This window comes from Eulemur rufifrons, chromosome 7 (assembly GCF_041146395.1).
Source record: "Eulemur rufifrons isolate Redbay chromosome 7, OSU_ERuf_1, whole genome shotgun sequence".
NCBI lineage: Eukaryota > Metazoa > Chordata > Mammalia > Primates > Lemuridae > Eulemur > Eulemur rufifrons.
In genome coordinates, this window is record NC_090989.1 from 273043107 (window position 1) to 273065951 (window position 22845).

The 22845-nt window shown below is 40.6% G+C and overlaps 1 protein-coding gene across 3 annotated transcripts in view; it reads right to left on the minus strand.

The window, feature by feature from the left end:
• Positions 1-22845, minus strand: part of CDK5RAP2 (CDK5 regulatory subunit associated protein 2) — a 178522-nt gene that overhangs the window by 90485 nt on the left and 65192 nt on the right. For all 3 annotated transcript variants that reach the window (XM_069476724.1, XM_069476722.1, XM_069476723.1), the window contains exons 13-14: positions 5909-6079; positions 2142-2285 (exon numbers count right to left, since the gene is read on the minus strand). In XM_069476724.1, the coding sequence (XP_069332825.1) occupies positions 2142-2285; positions 5909-6079 (315 nt within the window). The remainder of the gene's footprint in view (positions 1-2141; positions 2286-5908; positions 6080-22845) is intronic.

A 22845-nucleotide genomic window follows, 5' to 3' on the forward strand; every position in this document is an offset into this window, starting at 1 on the left:
AGACATCATCATAGCCTCAAGTTCTTTGTAGAAATGGGCAAAGGATAAATCCTAAATCAACACAAAATGGCCAACGGCATAGCAAAAGAAATCCACATTTTCTACAAAGAAAGAACTACAATCTGAAAAGTATACCTTTCTTGGGGGCGGCGGGGATTGTAAGGATGCAACAGTTGGGATTTCTTAAATTGGCAGCTAGAAATTTATAATTCCTAAGTGATAATGTATAATTCTTTACATACAATTTGAAATTAGTCTTGAAGAAAAGACTTAAAACCTTTGCTAAAATACCTGGGTATTTTGCACAGTAATTTAAACATCACCAGGATATGACTCTGAAATGCCCAGGCAATGACTTTATATTTGTAGTTATATGAAGCACAGACACCCCCAGCACCAAAAACTAAAAACAATATGGGACAGATGATAAAACTAGTGAAATTAAATTTTAAAATACTCAACCTGTTTAATAAATGTATATTTTGTTCAACATTTGATACTTTTTACATGATTCAAATGTGATTCAAAATAGCAAAGTTTAACTAAGTATTCAAATTAGTGAAAATATTTCCATCTAAAAAATCTAATGGGCTACTATCTTGTTATAAAACAAACTATGCCTTATTATAGGTTAATGTGAATCTTAATAGCCCAACTAAATTTGGTCAAAATCAAATAACTAAATGCAAGTTAAAATAATATTAGCCCTCTGAGATTTAGTTATCAGACCTACACAAGGTCACCTAGGTGAAATGATAGAGCCAAGACAGAAATCCAGGCCTCCGGATTCCTGGCCCAGCCCAGGGGTCCATGTTGACACTCCCAAGAGACAGAGCAGAGGCAAATACACAAACGGTCAGAATTAAGAAAGAGCGCCAACTCTTCAGCCAATGATGCCCTCAGGACCAGGTCTGACACGGAGCCAACACACAGCACAATGGCTAGTACTGATGCTGAAATACTAAAATATTTCTACACCAGTTAGAAAATAAACCTTGGTCCATCCACTCCAACCACCCCAGCTGCTCTGGCCCACTCCTGTGGACCCCTAGAGACCTCCCCATGATCTAATAATTACAGGGTTGGTGCTCAGCTCCAGCCCTACTGCCCGAGTCTGTTCTGATAGCTGATGCCCATGTTGTACCAGTTGTTAATTACTTTGAGAATCACCCTTCACAAAATCACAAGTCACGATCACAGTCATCCATCAGAGAACTAATTTGCCTAAGAGTTCTCTATCTTCTGAATGCATGAACTTAATTAAAGCCAGGTTTAAAGAAAAAAAAAACTTGGCCTAGAGTTAATTCCTTTCCCTTCCCATATTTGGCTGCCTAGTTGCATTATTCATTCATTCATTCATTCGACAAACATTTACAGAGCCAGGAAATGGGCTAAACATTGGGATTCAGAGCATGTGCCAGTTCCTGACCCCTGAAGTGCCCGCCCAGGGTGCTGCACAGGGGTTCAGGGGAAGGGAGGTAGAAAGGTGATCCCATAGCTCTGACACAAGGAGTAAGTGCTACCATGGAGCGTTGTGCAAAGTGCTGTGAACCGGAGGAAGAGAGGACCTGGCTACTAAGGGAAAGCTCCACAGAGAAGGTGACATTAGAGTGGCACCTATACAGATGTCCTGTTAGCAGGTAAACAAGGAAGGAAAAGTCATTCCAAGCAGATGGAACAGCAGATGCAAAGGCACAGAGAGGTACAAACAGGGTGTTTTCAGAAATCTGCAACAAGTTAGCTATTGCTGGAGATGAAAGAAAATGAGACTGGAAAGATAATTTGGAGGCAGATGAAAAAGAGCTTGCCATGCCATTTTTCTTATGTGTTTGAACAGGAAAACTTACTGAACATTTGGGATTACATAGTTCTTGAGAGACTGATCCCTGATAGAGCAAATGAGGTTTCTCTTTAACGAGCTGTGATTTCTCAGTTTCATGGACAGTGCAACTACTAATGCTCAGCTAAAGTATATTAATCTGTAAGGGAGTAGGCTGAGAACTCCTCCTCCTACCTGTTATAGGCTCAGTTATCACCAAGAAGGCATTTGAGGATCTCTAGATGGAAGGAGTTATCAAATATGTTTTAGAAGGGCATATGAATACATTCGCATGTGAATGTCCAATTTCAGTCAAACTCACCTCAGAGAAGATGACTTTGCTGCCAGGTAACTGTTGAGAAGAGCGTTTTTCTGTAATTAAACCTTCACTCCTAAACTCAAGATCCTCTGCTGTCATTAAATAACGGTTCTGCTGTATTACTTCCAAATCTTTTTCATTGAATTTCTAAGGATATGAAATAAATTACAAGGAAGTTTTCATCAAAGAAAAAAGTATTAAGACACTGTCCCAAACTCTTTAAGGAAATATATTTTATTTTTCCATAATACCCATATGTCCCCTAAATAATTTCCATCATCTCAAAATACCAGACAATTACAAAACCATAACACAACTCCATTTCTATGTTAGTACAACATAGAGAATAGCAGCATGCCAGCAAGGCAGAGCCAAGGACGGTGGCAGTTGTCACAAACCTTCCTGACTCACCACCACGAATGCCTTTCAGTAGGTGTGGGGGACAGAGCCCAGTCTCTGGCCCAACAGAACTGGTTCCAAACCTGCTTAGGGTGTGATCTCTGGGTACGTTTCCTATCCTGCAGACCTACCAGAATGATTAGAGGGCTTCTATATCAAAACTCAACAAAGTCTTAGTTTTTCTTGAAACATCACAAAGTTTGGACTGTCCATATCCACAAAGAGATTTGACTTCCAGGAAGAAAAAGCCAAGACTGCAAATACTGTTATAGGGTCTGGACACATATGATGATGACACACAACACAACTCCCCTCACTGATCCCTCCAGATGATCTGACGTCCAGCAGCAGGACTGGACAGGACTGGGGACTGTATTTCTGGTCTTTTGGCCAAGTTTAAGCACAGAATCTATTCTTAACAACTTAAACCTGGTCCTAAACTAAGACTCTGTCCACTCTCTGTCAGAAATCAAGGGTAGGAAACACATCTTACTCCTAAGTAGCCAGCAGAATTAATTTATCAAGCCAAACCTTCATAAGAAATTAGATGAACAGAAACAAGAAAGCAGAGGCAATTCTTTGTAAAAACCCACTGAACTATAACAGAAAGAACTAGGAACCAAATAACCAACACCAACTTTCAACTGTCATAATACAGTTGTGCTTAAATTACACTTTTCATTTTTTAAAGCCCAGTTATATAGTTTAACAGTCAAATAGCACTATAAGGCCTAAATGGAAAACAGCAGTCCTCTAACTCTCCACTTCTCACCTCTAAGTCCCACTCCCAAAAAACAACTTTCACCTCTTTATTTTTTCTATTTACCTCCATGTTTCTACATTACATTCTTACTCTCACATTTCTTCATTTCTTAAGTTTAGATTTCATTTACTGGCTCGTATCATACATAGAAGTTTAAGGATTCAGTTCCTACATCCTCTGCCCCTCCACACTTTTCCTAATAATTATATCACAATTTTAGTTATCAGTAACTAATTATTAGTAAATCACTATTCTACATTTACATTATTACAGCCACACAAATACTGCTCACAGCTCAGCCACACCGTGTTCCATGATTACATTTCCTTTCATGGTCAGTTCTTTGCTTATCTTGGAATTCGTAATTGCTTTATTCTATTTGTTTACTTAGTTCATAAAATTATGTATTTAATGTTAATTTATCTCCTAAACTCTCCAGAAGAACTTCAAAATTCCTCTCCTGGAGTCAAATACATCAGGTAATTGACCTCTTCCATTTAGTTTCTTGGAGATCACAACTGAAACTCTCCCTCAATGGCTCAAATCTGGGCTCTCTACCTAAGTGGCTCAGCTGCCACCCTGGGGCTTCCGTTCACCCCACCCAGGTGAATACTTTCTGGATCCCATGTCTCTCTCTTTTGATTATTCCCTCATTTATATGGAATCATCCTCCAAGAGCTTCCTACAAAGAGCGCACAGGAGGCTGATGATTTCAGGCACCAAATGTCTGAAAACGCCTTTAGTCTTCACACTTACTGACAGCTTGGCTGAGTACAGCATGCTGGAGTGGAAATCACTTTTCCTCAAAATCTGAAAGCATTACTTTTCTGTCTTCTGATTTCCAGTGTTGCTGAGAATTCTGATGTCATTCCAGGTCTGGGTCCTTTGTATGTGACCTGGATTTTCCTCTCTGTAGAAGCCTTTCGATCCTCTCTTTATCCCTGTGTTCTGAAATTTCACAATGACATGCCTTGGGGAATGGGTCTTTTTTCATTCTTTGTGCTAGAAACAGAGCAGGCCCTTTCAATGTAGAAACAGCTGTCCTTCCATTCTGGGAAATTTTTTCCTGTTACTTTGAAATTTTCCTTCCCTCTCCTTTGCTTATTCTGGCTTTCTGGAACTCCAGTTAGTCATATCTTGGACCTCCTGAATCAAGCCTCTAATTTTCTTATCTTTTCCCTCTCATTTTTCTAAATTTTTGTTTGTTTAATTCTATTTTCTGGAAGATTTACTCAATTTTATCTTCCACCTTTTCTAGCTTTTCTATTAAACTTTTTATATCTGTGATCATACTTTCAATTTCCAATAGGTCATTCCTCTTTTCCAGATATCTTTTTTATCAGTCCTGATCTTATTTCATATCTAAAGATGGTACACTGTTGAATTTCTTGGTCTTTTAAAAGCTGTCTAGTCTTCTCCTATTTGCATTGTTTCTATTTCTTCTATGTACCTTTGTTCCGTTTTGGCCTTTGTCTTCCGCTTAAATACTTTTCTCCTATTTGATGAACTCAGGCCGTCTATTTGCTTTTAAGGGTTAAAAGTGCCCAGAAGCTCTGTGAGTGTGGAAAGGACATGTGAAAGGTGGCCCCACTGTGAGATGCTCAGGTGGAGACCCAGCCGATTTTCTGGAGGACCCCCAAACGTTAGCACCTTCCAGTCTTTTCTCCCCTCCGAGGAATCTCAGTGCTGGGGATGCACACTTCCCCTCCCCACCATTTTCATTCAAGCTGTCCACTTCTCCTCTCAGTTTCATCTGGTGACCTCCAGGCCAAAGCTTCTCTGGTTTAAGGTCTCCAGAAATCTTCTGATGTGAAGAGAATCACCTACGACTGCTAAGAATGTCAGCCAAGTCTCTTGTTTTCAAAGGTACCAGGTACATCCAATGCTTGCCGAGCCTTCCTGGGGTTCTGCAGCATAAATCAGCTTGCTTTTTGTTGGCTTTTCATCCCAAAGGCACGTAGCAGAGTGAGAAAGCTGAATCCTATACTATTACCATTTGTCCATCCACTTATCCAAAATATCCAACTCACACCTGCTGTTGTACCTGCTTCCCATTCTCCAAGTTAGTCCTTGTAGGTTTATACCTTTTTATTCCTTCACTGTTATTTTAATGAGGTTTCAGTATAGAGTAAAGTTAAATACCCATGTTTAATCCAGCATGGCACCTGTAAGTCTGAGTTGAATCTCAAAAATTCACTGCATGATCCAACAAGAAGGGTGTTCCAAGACAAAAAGGAACAGTTAGGGGAGAAGTACAGAGGAATGAATGGACATAGCACAAGTACTCGATGAAAGTACTCGCAGTAGAAGTACCTCCATGAAGTGGGCTGGGCACTAGGGCGAAAAAGGCCTGGGCCTGAACCCAGGCTCTGAAATTTACTAGTCATATGACCCAGGATAAGTTAATCCCTTATCTGAGCTTCTGTTTCTCCAAACTTACTTCCCTGGCAACTGAAGCTCAAACGACACAAGGAAAGCTCTAAAGTGCTCTAAAATATTGCAATGACGACTATAACCATAAATGTTCCTACAGAAGAGTTTTTAAAAAACCAAAAACAATTTGTGCTAAATCAAAAGACTTAAATACAAAAGAAAAAAGTTATTGTACCTGAAGCAACAAGTCCTTTTGATTGGCACTTTCTGTTAGATGCTTGATCAGTTGCTCTTGACTGTGCAATTTTTTATTGCTTTCATTCAAAAGACTCTTATACCGATTCTCCACTGCTTTCTCTTTTTCATTCACTTCATTGCGTAATTTTTCAACTTCATTTCTAAGGTCCTACCAGGAGAAAAAGGAAAAATGGACATTACTTGACAAAATTTCAAGGTGACAATCTCTTATGTGTTTGACTTGCTAAATTACTGCTATAAAAGCAAGATAATAGATGCATTCAACAAATGTGTACTTCCTTCTCATTTGAAGTCTTACAAAAGCCAACTTTAAGAATAATCTGAAATTTGGAAAGAGCTCTACGCACAGATATTTATCACAACATTATTTACAATGCTAAAAAAACAGAAAGAAACTAGATAGCCAACAATAGAGAAATAATTATAAAGAGTACAGTATTTTTAAAAAGCACAATTATAAGTAAAAACAAACCAGGATACCAAATTGTATATATAATATGATATGGTTTGCTTTCTAGATGTTTATATAACTGTTATAAGGCTATGTGGTAACACATCAAAAAATAACAGTATATCTAAATAGAGGGATTATGGGTGATTTTTCAGTTGATTTTTACTTTTTTATTTTTCTAAGTTTCCAAAATCTTGTATCACTTTCATAATCAGAAAAAAATTGTCTTAAATACCATTTACAAAGAATTTATAAGATGGAAAATGCTCATGTTATAACATTAAGAAAAAAACAGGAAAAAAAGTATACACTATGATTCTGACTATCTTAAAATATGTACTATTTGTAATACTAAAGCACTATTCATAATAGTAAAAGGTTGTAAACAACCCAAATGTCCACTAATAGAGGAATAAACTATGGTATATTCTCACACTGGAGCACTTCTAAGCTATAAAAGACTTTCTAAATATAGTGCCCTTAAGTAATCTTCAGAATGAATGTATTGTTTAGGGGGGTTGGGGAGCGCATATTGCCATTTATTTAACCATAATACAAAGTAAATGATTGTCTATAAGGTATAAGAGAGACCAAGGCAGAAGAGACAGAGATATAGACTGGAACTCATTTTACAGATATGACAGTGGAATCACTTAAATGTTTACATAATTATCTTAAAATAAAAATCCCCTAAAACTGAAAACAGAGAAAACAGACAAACAAATAAATCTAACTGTAATGAGTTGATTGGTTGAGAGGAATCATTTCAATAACTTTAAAGCAAAATAATTTGTATATCCCTTGTGGGATATTTCTCTACAGACAAAAGAGACCACAAAATCCTAAACTGTTTTTAGTAATTATGTTCTAAGTAAGAATATTGGTATTGTTACTCTGAAACTGTGTGTACATATAATATATGTTAAATAATTATTAATGTACTAAGAACCAAGACTTTAAGCATAAAAGACATACATAAGAGGATAAAACTTGTAATTATAAATCTGAATTTGAAATATCAATATTAACTCATATTTTCTCATTCCTTCCACTGAAAAAAAATCTGTGTCCTCTTTGGTATCTGGATTGTAGTTTCTAAATAGCATTTCCTATCAAAAAGAACAGGGTTTTTAAAGCAGTTCTCAAAGTGTAGTCCCTAGAACAGCATATAATCAGTATCACCTGATACTAGACCTATTGAATCACAGACTCAGAAGGTGGGCAGGGCCCATCAACCAGTGCTTCAACAGGCCCTCCAGGTAATTCTGATGCTCCCTGAAGTTTGCCTCCGCAGAGAAAGGGATGACTGCAGACCTGGGGCAGGAAGGTATGGTATGAGTCCAGACATCTTTTCATATCAGAAAGGAAGGAAGCTATCAACAACTAGTGTTCATGTCCAAAGAACTCAGGAATCAACTAGAATAAACTTTTCCACTGTCCAAAGACAGGACAATTAGAATTATAATAAGGATAATAAAATGAATTAAAATATATCAAAATGTTAAAAATCTATGAATTCATAATGATACTATAAAAAAAAAAAAAACACCTTTGGGCACTCTGTTAGAAGAATAACCAGTCCCCAAAGATGTTCACGTTTTAATCACCAAATGGCAAAAGGGAACAAAGGTTACAGATGGAATTAAGGTTGCTAATCAGCTGACCTCAAAATAGAGAACAGCCTGGATTATCCAGGTGGGCCCAATAAAACCACAAGGATCCTTAAAAGTGGAAGAGGGAAGCAGGGAAAAGGCTCCCCCAGCCACTATAGGCTTTGAAGATGCAAAGGGGCCACAGGTTTAGAAATCAGGCAGCCCCTAGGAGCTGGAAAAGGCAAAGAAGCAGATTCTACGTTACAGCCTTCAGGAGGAACGCAGCCCTGCCAACACCTGGATTTTAGCCCAGGGAGACCCATTTCAGACTTCTGACTTGCAGAACCATAACAAATTTGTACTGTTAAGCCACAAAGTTTGTGGCAATTTGTTGCAGCAGCAATAGGAAGCTATTAATAATACAGTAGCCTTTGGAGGATTCTAGGGAACTCTTATTTTGTCTTTCCTATATGAACTGCACCTCAGGGTAACTAAATAAGTGATGAAAAAGAAGTTTCTTTTTACAGACATATTCAGCTATAAAACAAAGAATAATGAAATTAGATTATCACCATTTGCAAATAATAATCAAGCTAATAACATCACAAAAACAGGAACTATCAAATATTTGGAAGTGCGAATGAATGACCACCTATAATGTAATCTTGCCAAAAAATTAAACCCAAATTTGATCATGTATGTTATCTAAACTACCAACTTACTAGAAATAGAATCAGCAGAGAAACAAGTTAATGATACTACAAAGACAATCAGCAAAATCTAGAATGTGGAAAACTCTAAAGGACAAATGACCCAACCTAGTCCACAAATACATTAGAAGGGGTAAAAAAGGCAGGCGAACCTGTGCATTAAGCAGTAAGTTAGGGAAGGCAAGAACGAATTCTATGGAATCAGTATGAATTCATGACTATCCACAAACACACACAGCGTTGGACAGATACAGAAATAAATACAGATGTCTATATGCAAGTGTCAATACACATACACTTATTTCCTAGCTCTGTCCACTGACGAGGCCTAGAGCCAGCAACAATCCAGTAGTAGTGAAGATACCTACATCGTTCAGATCTTTGTTTCTAAATCTCATTCTCCAATAAAAGAAATCAGCATTCCTTGGAAAAATGGTTGATTCTAAGCTTGGAGCATGGAAAATACAAGATGAGCTCAGGGTATCTTATGGTCCCAGACAGCAAGGAATTGCTCAAAAAATGATGGGGCATGTTGAAAGGACACAGGAATCAATTTGAAGGAACTCCCAACAGCCAAAACTGGGCTAATTTGAGCAACAAAATAAATGATAGTAATGGCTTACAACAAATAGAATAAAACAAATATCCATGAGTCCATATTGATATAAACAAATAACTACATATAAATACAGGAAAAGGAAAGGTAGCTCTCTCTTACGGTAGACTTACAACTAATAAGTGTAGAAGGAATGATGGAAATAGAAAATCCCCACTAAGTAAACACCACAGTAATAACTGATGCAGGTAAGAATCATCAACAGATGCTAAAATTCTTGAAAGTATGGTAAGAAACAGGATATTTACATAGTCTCAAAATACCTCCCCACAAAATACTTATTAATTATAAAGGGAATAAAATAGTGACTTTATAGTGGAGAAACTCTCAGAAGATTCCACTTTAACCAAGTGACTACCCTCACCAGTAATAAAACAGATTGACATTATGCACCTCCTGATATGACACAAGAAGAGCACATCACTTCTGTGCTATTCTTACCAAGAACGTATTAATATAACCTCAATCTAATCATGAGAGAAACACAAGAAACACAAGAGAAACACAAAACCCAAATTTATTATAGGAACATTTCACCAAAAAACTGGCCAGTACTCTTCAATGCAGTCAAGGTCATGAAAAACAAAGACTGAGCAACTGTCCCAGATTAGACAAGACTATGGAGACAGGACAATTCAATGAATGTGGATCCTGGATTGGATCCCGGACCAGAAGGGTCACTAATGGGAAAAGTAGCAAAATTCAAATACAGTCTGCAGATTAGTTTATACTATTGTATCTGTTAATTTCCTGGTTCTGGTGAGTATACCACAGTTGTGTAAAATGCTAACATTACAGGAAGCTGGGTTCAGGATATATGGGAACTTTATTATTTTCCCACCTTTCCTTTATGTCTAAAGTTATCAAAATAAAAAGTTTTTAAAAAGAAACATCAGTCAATGCAATGTGTAAACCTTGCCTGGATCATGATTTGAACAAACTGTTTCAATTTTCTTAATGAGACAATCAGGGAAATCTAAACATTAATTGGCTATTTGGTAATTTAAAGAGATTATTAAGATTTTTGATATGAAAATGGTATTTAATTTAAACATACTGAAACACTGATAAAATAATGTCTGAGAGTTGCTTAAAATCAATGTTGAAAAGGAGGGTATTGGGGAAGAGCAGAGATGACACGAGGTCAGCTACGAGTTTGCGATTGCTGATACTGGGAGACAAGCACATAGGAGTTCAATGTTCTCTCTCTTTTTGTGGGTATTTAAAAGTTTCCATAATGAACAGTTTTTTTCTTAAAGCCACTTATTAAAAACCTGGAAGAAATACCAAAATACATAATTGTGGATGGTCTTATAAAATTACATTATTCTTTTCTCAGTTTTTTAAGTACTGCATACTAAGTATAGGCTATACTCATAATGGATGAGGGAAAGTAACATTTTTTTAATCCTTTAAAAATTAAATGTTAATTTTTTTCTTAGTCAAACAGATGATGAGAATGCCTTAAACCTTTAATCCAAAACAACTAGAACACAAACTTATCATGAACTGTAAATGTCAGTAAATAGAAATTCAATTCTGGAAGGGGAAAAAGGTGTTTTTTTTTTTTTATTAGGATGATACAAATAATACTAAAGCAACATTAACAGAATTCTAAGATTGGAGAATAAAAACATTCTCACACAGTACGGTCACACCAACAGATCACACATCTTCAAACTAGATGCTCCCTGCGGTCCCTGTCCATCTGCAGCCCTAATTTTTATGTAATTTTAACTTTGGTTTAGACTGTTCCCCATTTTACTTTATTTATTCCATTATACTACAACCTACAAAGAACATACAGTGATTAAATGATATAAAAAGAACAATTAAAAAACAAAAAGTTTAAGAGTATAAAGTCAAGAAAAGTCCTTTTTATTTTAAAGTACAGAGATGAGAGGATGGGCGAGGTGGCTCACGTCTATAATCCCAGCACTTTGAGAGGCTGAGGCAGGAGGATCTCTTGAGGCCAGGTCTTCAAGACCAGCCTGGGCAACATAGCGAAAGCCCATCTCCACAGGAAAAAAAGTACAGAGGTGAGAAAGAACTATAGAGTTGCCATATCTGAACTTCCAACTTGGCTCTGCTCATTCCTCTTAGTCTAAAGGAAAGGCAAAACAGGGCTAGGTGGTGCTTAGTGAAAGATGCCACACAATCTTTATGTATATCCATTGTAATGAATGTATCTTAAGTCACTTAAATATTTGCCACTGTCTCCAACCCTTACAGATAATGCAGCAAATCATAGCTCTGTGCATAAAACAAGTTTTTCCTAACTTTTCATTTGTTTTCTTAGGCTAAATCCCCAAGAGTGGAATTACTAAGCCAAAGAGTAAGCATGTTTTGAGGACTCTCTAAAAATTGACAAACTTGCTCCCAAAAAAGCAGTGGCAAAAATGGCACCACGAAAGTGTCTTTTGTTTCAACACATCCTCACCAGCACTGATATTTTCTTAAATGTTTGCTAATTTATTAATAATTGGTATGAAATGGTTTCTCACCATGCTTGAATTTGTATTCTTTGATTGCCAATCATGCTTCTATATATTTGACTATTATTTGGATTTTCCCTTGTGCAAACTGTCCTTGCTGGCCGTGAATAAAAATAGTTGCAAGGACAGTTGCAATGAAAAGATGCTGTCTCAAGAATCACCCGAAGTATACATACACAAACGCACACACAAACTCATTTTCCCTCTACCTCAGAAAACCTACCCGGGCAAAGCCTGCCTTACCAGCACTGTTAGAGAAGAGGCAGCTTACGAGAATGTACCTTTTGAGTGTACTTCGTTATGTCTTTGCCTTCTCGGTTGTGTTTTGCTGGCCACGAGACTCATCAGAATAAACAGCTGTGGCTCAGGAGTGGTTACTGAGTGGAGTAAGGGCGACCTGGGGGCTCCCACACCCAGGAATTCCTTCATCTGGGTTCTATTAATAACAGACACTACTGCATGTCAAGCGCCTACTCTTGTTCCAAGCATGTGCTAGATGTTTTCATACTTACCCATTTAATCTTCACAACCTACGATGGCCTACAAGGCCCCACACCAGCTGCACCCCGCGACCTTGCTGCCCTCCTCTGCTGCTGCTCTGCCCACACTAGTTCTGCCCCAGCCACCCTGGCTGTCTTGCTGTTCCTCTTACATACTAGCTCAAGGGCTTCACACCTGCTGCTCTCTCTGCCTGGCAAGTTCAAGGCTGCTCCCTCACGTTCTCCAAATCTGAGCTCATCCATCACCTTCTCAGTCCAGTCTTCCCTGGCCACCCCATCTCAAATGGCCACCACTAGCCCCACCATAGCCCCACTCTCCATATTCCCTCACTTCACTATTTTTCCCCATAGCACCTCCTAATATAGTATTTAATTGATGTGTGTATTTTGGTTCTAGTCCCCCCCACCAGGGTGTACACTCCATGAGGGCAGGAACTTTTGTGTATTTTATTTACTGCAGCATCTCCAGCACTTAGAATGGTACCTGGCACACAGAAGGCACTGTGGCAGATTCAAGATAGCTATAAATTCTTTGACCTTCCTTACATGAAGAGGTGTGGTTTCTGGGTCCCTTCTTATTAAATCTGGGCAGCACAGTGACTGCTATGAGCCACAGAATATAGTAGAAATGACACCATGCCAGTTTCTGGCCCCAGGCCTTAGAAAACCACCATCTTCCAACTCCTGTCTCTTGGGACACTCTCTGGGAGTCCTGAGAGTCATACATCTAAGAACACCGCCATGCTGGAGAGGCTACACACAGGTGCTCCAGTTGACAATCCCACCTATGCTTAGCTTTCCAGCCATCCCCAACAAAACATGTGAGTGAAGAATCATGGACCCTGCAGCCCAGCCCATCCACCAGCTGAATACTCTCAATGACCTGGGTCACACAGACCAGAAAATCACCCAGCTAAGTCCTACCCAAATCCCTGGTTCACAAACTCATGAAATATAATAAAACGATTATTGTTTCAAGACACCAAGTTTTGGGGAAATTTGTTATATAGCAATAGACAACCAGAAAAGCACTAAATAAATATCAGTCAGGTAACTGAATAAACCAATGAATGAGTTAGATGGGAATGCTCCCAATTTATGGATGAGGAAATAGGCTGAGACAGGTAAAGTAATTTGCCCAAGATCACAGTCACTAAGGGACAGCACCTGCCTGATGCCAGCTCTGATTCCAAAGCCTCTCAGTTCACCTCCACACCATGGCAAGACTTTAGATCTCCTTGCAACACTCACTAACACACTGATCTCAAGCCACTTAATGATCACATGATATTCACTTTTAGAGATTTCCTCCTGAAAACTCCTATGAAGAATGACTATAAGATCTGTGTTAAGCCAGCCATTTACATACATCTTCAAATTCACAATAAACTTGCATACCATCCTAGAAAGATCGTGCCTACCCTTTAATTCTACAGTGTTCATACATCATGCTGAGTAGAGAGAGTGCACTGTTCCTGTGCACGGTAATTACAGGTCTATTTACATCATTGCCCAGACTTGGTTCCCTCCTTTATACAAACACCTATCAGACCCATATTTTGATGTGCAGTTCAAGTTCTAGTGTATATGTGTGTACTCAGCAATCATTTACTCCATTCTCCTCTATATTTGCTTTTAAAATTTTAATTTGACTGCCTGGTAAGAACTTCTTACATGTCTTAAGTCTGCAGTCCCCAGCCCCCAGACCACGGCCCAGTACTGGTCCATGGCCTGTTAGGAACCGGGCCATGCATCACTGCCTGAGCTCTGCCCCACCCGTGGAAAAATTGTCTTCCATGAAACTTGGGAACCAGGCCACACAGCAGGAAGTGAGCAGTGGACAACATAGTAAAACTTGAGCTCTGCACCCCCGTCTGTGGAAAAATTGTCTTCCATGAAACTGGTCCCTGGTGCCAAAAAGGTTGAGACCACTGTCTTAAGTGATAAAGACTACTAATGTGCCACATTTCTCTCACATGTCCATTAAACCTAACAGAGTTGACAATATGAAACCCAGAATTCCAGAAAGGACATGTAGTTTTGTCATCCTCCAAGATTCCTAACCTAAAGTCCACTGACTGGGCCCTGGGATCCTATGTAAATTTGTGTGCATGTACATTTTTGTGGGGGTAGAGGGCCTACAGCACCATCAGGATCTTGAATAAAGTCAGGATACCAAAGACTATAAACCACTTCTCTTATTATAATCACTAGTAACAGAACCCACCATTTACTAAGTACCAGCTATGAGCCAAGCACAGGCCAAGGCATTTTTACATAAAACATCTCTAACTCTAATAACTGTCTACATGGTATTATTGGTCCTGTTTTCATAGAAAAGAAACTAAGGCTCACAGAGGTTGAGATTTTCACAAAGCTTTACAAGTAAATTCTAGTGCTGCAATTCAAACCGAGGTCAGTGTGACCCCAAATTCCTTCAAAACTTTCCACCCAACTGCACTATTGGTTAAGGCCAAAGAAAGTATATAAAACCACTCTGTGACATGAGCTTCCATTGGTCAATAATTCCAACACCTCGAGGTAATTTTGTAGTTTCTTAAGGACCTGGATTGGCAGACTATCTAGCCTGAGACTGAGGCCCACCTCCTAAGGAATGGGCAGAACCAGAGGCCTTGAACGTCATATGAAGAGCAGTCAGAGAAGGCTTAAAGTAAAAGGACCCCTGGGGCAGGGCAGAGGCAGGGGTGGAGGGTGTTGGTGTGCTGAGATGGCTTTCAGGAGGAACAGCTGCCATGGCAACACAAAGACAGCCACAGGCTCATGCGCTCGTCACCAGAGGGGTTATAATGAGTGTTTTGAGGAGGCATGGAGACGGCATGTCTTGCCTGAGCAAAACAATCAGAAATGAAAATTGATAATCTTAGGTGGTTTCCCCAAACCTCCTTTAATATTCTTGGACTGTGAAAACAGACAGACCTGGCCTTGAATCCTGGCTGTACCGCTAACTAGCTGTGTGACCAAAGACTGATAACTTAAATCTTTTTTAGTGTTTCCTTTCCAGTAAATGAAGATAATAATGCAAACTCCCACGGTCCTAGGAGGGCTAAATGAGAGAATGCACGACGGGTAACGCAGCACAACAGCTGGTGCAGAGCACGTGATGCTGTCCCACCTTTCTCTCCTCCATGCACAGCCCCCAGGGTGACCCTTCCTACGGGGCTTCCTCATGAGGACACAGCACCACCACTCACCCAGCCACAGGGTTTGGCTCTTGCCCCTCCCTCTCACATGCACCTTGTCATCCACCAGGTAACTCAGGCCTCAAGGTACAGCACATCCTCAACACAGAGCACGTGAGATGAAGGTGAGGATTAGGTGCTCTTCATGGCCAAGAGTGCCCAAATCCTGCCCTGTCTTCCACTCCTGCCATTTTCAGAGTTCGAAAGGAGCTATACACCAGAAACAATAGCAGGATGGCAATCAAAGTACAAGTCTGTGGCAATCTCGTACCCAGAGCAGCACTTTCTGATAAAATTAAAGGTTTGTGGTTTGTTGTTATTGGTTTTTTGGCGGGGAAAGGCAGGGAGGGTGAATACAGCATGAGGGAGCTGCCTGAGTCCTTTCACTCAAGGAGAAGTAAAGTGGACAAAGATGACTGGGAAGGAGATGAAGCAGTCAGCCTGCTCAATAAGGGCCAGGCCTGGCTGTGTCTGAAGCAGGAAAGCAAGAGAATCTGGAACTTGGGTTCTTGCCTTTAGGTACAGTAACCCACCCATTAACAAAGATGGCCCCAAAAATATCCTAGATTCTGGTTAATCACATTAGTGACTCCTCCTCCCTTGATTAGAAAGGAGGAAGGGTACAAGCTACAGTAGTGAGGGAGAAAAGTATCCCTCCCGCCACCCTCGGCCCCTCACCACCTTCCACCCCACCACCACTGCCTTCTTCATAACTCAGCTCTTACCAGTCAACTGCAACAGCTTCCTAACTGGTCTCCCTGTCTCTGGGTTCACCCCACCAAACCACGTGTAGACCTTTCGTCATTATGTCTCTGCTCAGCATCCTTCAGAAACTCCAGATTAACTGCAGAACAGGCTATCATAACGAGCCATCCATGCAAGGCTGCTATGGCGGGCTCCAGCTTACCTTGCAGCCTCATCCCCACCCAGTCCCCCTGACCCAAGCACCTTATTAATATACTCTCCAGGCTCTCTGTATCCACCCCGTTCCCGCCACCTGGAAAAAAGTGTCATAAAATTCCCTCTCATTCTGCCTAAAGACAGCATGCTATCTTTCAAGGCTCAACCCAAGTGCCATTTCTTCCACCAAGACCAATCTGATTACTCAGGTCCTCATCAATCATCCTCCCAAAATACCACTCGCCACTTTTTTCTACAAACCTCTACGGTATTTAGGAGAGTGCTGGGCACTTTATCCATCACGTCACTCAACCCTCACAGCAACCTGCGAAACAGACAAGGCACACCGCGTTTTAGTGCGCTCTGCTCTACCGCACGTCACAGACACTGCGTGCTGCACACACTGAAGGCCTGACGCAGCCCTGCATCAGGTCTGCCAGCGCCAGTGTCCCAACAGCATTGCTCACTTCGTGTCTCTATCACGTTTTGGTAATTCTCACAATATTTCAAACCTTTTCATTATTATTATCTACTATGGTGACCTGTGATCAGTGCTCTTTGATATTATTATAGTAATGGTTTTGGGGTGCCACGAACTGCCCCCACATAAGACGGCAAACCTAACTGATAAACGTTGCGTGTGTTCTGACCGCTCCACTCACCGACCGTTCCCTCGTCTCTCTCCCTCTCCTCGGGCCTCCCTAGTCTCCAAGACACAACAATATTGAAATTAGGCCCATTAATAATCTTACAATGGCCTCTAAGTGTTCAAGTGAAAGAGAGTTGCATGTCTCTCGCTTTAAATCAAAATCTAGAAACGATTAAGTTTAGTGAGGAAGGCATGTCAAAGCCAAAAATAAGCCAAAAGCTAAGCCTCTTGCGCCAGTTAGCCAAATTGCAAATGCAAAGGAAAGTTCTTGAAGGAAATTACAAGTGCTACTCCAGTGAACACACAAATGATAAGAAAGCAAAAGAGCCTTGTTACTGGTATGGAAAAAGTTTCAGTGGTTTGGACAGAAGACCAAAACAGCCACAGCATTCCTTTAAGCCAAAGTCTAATTCAGAGCAAGGCCCTAACTCTCTTCAATTCTGCGAAGGCCAAGAGAGATGAGGCAGCTGCAGAAAAAAAATCAAGAAGCTTGCAGAGGTTGGTTCATGAGGTTTTAGGAAAGAAGCCATCTCCGTAACATAAAAGTACGAGGTGCCGCAGCACGTGCTGAGGTAGAAACTGCAGCAAGTTATCCAGAAGATCTAGCTAAGGTAACTGGTGAAAGTGTCTGCTCTAAACAAAAATTTTCCACGTAGATGAAACAGCCCATCTAGGACTTTGACAGCCAGAGAAGAGAAGTCAATGCCTGGCTTCAAAGCTCCAAAGGACAGGCTGACTCTCTTTTCAGGGGTTAATGCAGCTGGTGACTTTAAGTTGAAGCCAATGCTTATTTAACATTCCGAAAATCCTAGGACCCTTAAGAATTATGCTAAATCTACCCTGCCTGTGCTCTATAAATGGAATAACAATGCCTGGATGATACCACATCTGTTTATAGCATGGTTGACTAAATATTTCAAGCCTACTGTTGAGACCTACTGCTCAGAAAAAAAAAGATTCCTCTCAAAGTATTACTGTTCATTGACAATGCATCTAGTCACACAAGAGCTCCGATGCAGATGTACAAGGAGATCCATGTTGTCTTCATGTCTGCTAACACAACATCCATTCCGCGACCCATGGATCAAGGAAAAGTTTTGACTTTCAAGTTTTATTACGTAAGAAATATATTTCTAAGGCTATGGCTGTGATTCCTCTAATGGACCTAGGCAAAGTAAATTGAAAACCTTCTGGAAAAGATTCACCATTCTAGGTAACATTAAGAACATATGTGATTCATGGGAAGAGGTCAAAACAACAACAATAACAGGAGTTTGGAAGAAGTTGATTCCAACATTCACGAATGACTTTGAGGGATTGAAGACTTCAATGGAGAAAGTAACTGCAAATGTGGTAGAAACAGCAAGAGAATTAGAATTAGAAATGGACCCTGGCCAGGAGTGATGGCTCACGTCTGTAATCCTAGCACTCTGGTAGGCCAAGGCGGGAGGATTGTTTGAGCTCAAGAGTTCGAGACCAGCCTAAGCAAGAGCAAGACCCCATCTCTACAAAAAATAGAAAAATTAGCTGGGCATGGTGGCGCGTGCCTGTAGTCCCAGCTACTCAGGAGGCTGAGGCAAGAGAATCAATTAGCCCAAGAGTTTGAGGTTGCAGTGAGATACGATGATGCTACCGCACTCTACCTAGGGAGACAGAGCAAGACTGTCTCAAAACAAGAAGAAAAGAAAAAGAAGTAGAGCCTGAAAATGTGACTGAATTGCTGCTATCTCATGATAAAACTTGAACAGAGGAGGAGTTGCCTCTTATGGATGGGCAAAGAAAGTGGTTTCTTGAGATGGCACCTACTCCTGGTAAAGATGCTGTGAACATGGTTGAAATGACAGCAAACGACTTAGAATATCACATGAACTTAGTCAATAAAGTAGTGGCAGGGTGTGAGGACTGATTCCAATTTTGAAAAAAGTTCTATTGTGGGTAAAATGCTATCAAATAGCACTATATGCTACAGAAAAATCTTTTGTGAAAGGAATAGTCAATCTATACAGCAAACTTCATTGTCTTATTTTAAGAAATTGTCACAGCCACCCCAACCTTCAGCAACCACCACCCTGATCAGTCAGCCGCCATTAACATCGAGGCAAGACCCTCTATCAGCAAAAAGATTACGATTCACTAAAGGCTCAGATGATTATTATTCATAGCATTTTTTAGCAATAAAGAATTTTTAAATTCAGGTATGTACCTTGTCATTTTTAGACATAATGTTATTACACACTTAATAGACTACAGTGTAGTGCTTATACAACACTATGTATGCACTTTATATAACACCTTCATATGCACTGGGACATCAAAAAATTCATGTGGCTCACTATATTGTGATATTCGCTTTATTGCAGTAGTCTGGAACCGAACCCACAGTATCTGCGAGGGATGTCTTTATTCTGGGTAGGCTCATTTTACCAATCAGAAAACTGAAGCTCAAAGAGCTCAAGCAACTTAACCAAAATAACATTGGTAAAAGTAGTAGAAGCAGGATATTTTTTTTTTTTTTTTTTTTTTTTTTTTTTTGAGACAGAGTCTCACTCTGTGGCCTGGACTAGAGTACCGTGGCGTCAGCCTAGCTCACAGCAACCTCAAACTCCTGGGCTCAAGCCATCCTTGTGCCTCAGCCTCCCAAGTAGCTGGGACTACAGGCATGAGCCACCATGCCCAAGCTAATTTTTTCTATATATATTTTCAGTTGTCCAGCTAATTTCTTTCTATTTTTTTTTAGTAGAGATGGGATCTCGCTTTTGCTCAGGCTGGTCTCAGAACTCCTGACCTTGAGCAAGCCTCCCGTCTCGGCTTCCCAGAGTGCTAGGATTACAGGCGTGAGCCACCGTGCCCAGCCAGGATTTTTTTTAAAACCAGGTCTATTTGTATTCTTTTTACTACACCAGTGGTTTTTCAAACGAAACCAAGAAGCCCTAGGATTAAGAATACCCAAGGTTGGCTGGTTATCAGTATCATCTTACTACATGTTCTTGGGCCTTCCTCCAGAAATTGCCTCAGTAGGCTAGGTGAAGAGCATAGAAATTTATATTTGATTTTAATGCAAAAAGCCACCATCCTAAGGAGTCTGCAGAGTTCCCTGGGGTGCATCTGTTTTATTTGCATCTGAACAAAAAGGATTTACACAGGAAAAAAAAGTTTGAAAATCCCTATCCTATACCAGACTACCAACTTGATTTAAAGTTAGTGCTCACAGCAAGATCAGTATGATAACATCAACTGATGGCTTCAATTTCTCTACTAATCAGCAATTTTCCTTTAAGATTCACAGGTACATTCTGGACCAACACTGAGCTGAGAGCTGCCTCTGCATGGCAGGGCTCTCTCAGAGCAGACTGGCTGATTAAAAAAAATTTTTTTAAGTGGATTGTTTGAAAAAATAAAATATCCCTAAAATCTTAGAATCGCATTAGAAATGAAAAGCCAGTTCCTCATACTTCCTTCTCCAGCCAGCTAGTTTGTTTTATCTCTGGCCAGATGGGGAACGAGAAGGTTCTCATCCATCAAATTTCCACCTTATCAGGTTTCACTTGGAGAAAGCTTGTCAAAGCGCTCAGTGGTTACCTTTAAAAATACAAAGTAAACTTCTCCGAACTCTTAATGAGGTATAGGCACTTGGTGACGTAAGGAGAATTTCTAGAATTAGGAGACAGCAGTGTGCAGGCCACATTCTGTGGAGCCTCATTGCTCCTGGGGGCTGTGGCAGAAGCAGGACATGGTGGGGCAGAGGAGGATGCCAGGCCTCCTATCTCACTTCACCCTGAGAAGCTCTACTTTTATGTTTCTTCTCCCCAAGGGTTCATTTGAATAAAGAATTCTTATGCTAGGGGGAAAAAATCCAGAAGCCACTGAATGAAAGAGTCCTTGCCACAGAGAACTAACAAATGTGCCTCACCTAGCTGGGTGGTACTGGCTGTGAAGACTGCAGAAGTTCTGAGCAAAGGGCCCAGTGTAGCTGTCCCAGAAAGCCACAAAGAATGGACAAAGGAGCTGCGAGTTCAAACCATGTAGACATCGAGGTCCAGCTGGGTCAAGCACCAGGCAAGACACCACACCTCTCTAAAACCCCACCTGAAGGATGCAACAGAACATACCTGCCCCATCTCCAGCCCCACTCACTGCTGCCCACATGCCAGGCTCATTCATGCCCCCCAATCCTTGGCACAGGCCTTTCCTCTACCAGGAATGCATTTCCACCTCCTGTCCCCCTGGGAAAACAGCTCGAACCCACCTCCTCAGTGAAGTCTTCCCTCCCTCCCCTTCTGGTCTCTTAGCACAGTTCCATTCCCTGCTCCCAAAACACTGGGTCCATCCCACTATCAGCACTTATCATGCTATATTTTAATTAGCTCTTAGTCTGCATTTCTATTATATTTCTCCACTAGATTCCTTCAGAGACTGTGTATGATTTGATTCATTCCTGTACTTCCAGTACCTAGGACAGAGCCTGGCACAGAAAAGGTAAAATAAGAAGGTGAGATAAGAGAACGTTTCCCCGTTTGTGCCCCACAGAGATTACAGCAACTCCACATGCAAACTGATGGGATAGCCTCTTAAAGCGGCTTTCCCAGCAGCCCATCCATGAGCCACTGAGACGCTCCAGAGTTTCTCAGGCTGGGAGTGTTCTGACTCCCTTTCTAAAGGGATCAACCAGCTGGAAAGGAACAGACAAGCACTTCCTCTGGAGGAGAGGTTAGTGTTGATCAAGGAAGAAATTTACAGCTCTGGTGACTTGACTGGGAGAAGGGGCAGACTACATTTATTAATCAACAGTGTCCAACAGATCCTAGCCAGCAATGGTTCGTCATTCAAAGTCCGGAGCCAGCACCTGCCATGCAATTAAAAGTAGGAAAAGAGGAAAGAAAAGAATGAATCTAATACACTGAGCATATACCTCTCTGTGTCAGGAACCACAGCAGGCATTTTCTCGCGCATTAAACTTTAGTATTCATTTGTTTAATCCTAAAATAGATGTAATCAACCCCATTTCAGGGGAGTAAACATTAATTTAGAGAGGTTAAGTAGTTGGCTTAGAGAGTAAGCACCTCTAAGTGAAGCTGAGATTGCAACTCAAGTCCAACACTGTCTTCCACTATTCCAAAGATGCCTATTAAAATTGCTAAGTGTCTAGGGCCCAAGGCAGAGGTGTTATTATCAAAGTAGCTAACAATTATTAATCATTTATGATGTGTCAGGTATTATGCTAAGTGCTATGCCCTATCTCAGATAATCCTAAACATTAACCCCTATTTTTCTAATAAGCACTGGACGCCATGGTACAGAGAGACAAAGTTGCTGGTTCAACCGCTAGTAAGTGATGGAGCCAGGACTCAAATCCTGTTTGACTTCAATGTCTCTGCTGACAGGCCCTCTTATAAGAAACTGGAACTTGCAAAGACAGAACTTCTTCCAACACAGGTCATTTAAACTGCACATTATTCTACAAGGTTACCAATTCAAAATCTTCACATTTGATTTAAAAAAGAAAAAAAGGCAAGGAGAGCATTTGACCCTTGTTTAAAAAACATACTGCCTCACGTCTGTGGTTTAGCACTAACCAACCAGCCTGTAGACTCTGTCTCCAAATGCTGTTTTGATTCCGGTTCACCAAGAGATGTTCTAAATGCTGTCACAGTCTCACGTAGAGCTATCCATCAATGAATGCATGTGAGAACGGAAGGGGTCCAGGCTGAACCACCCTGAAATTAAACCCACTCCTGTCAAAGCACACAGGATTAGCCAGCAAGGTGACGGGCATAACTTTAATTAGATTTTGGGGCTTTAGC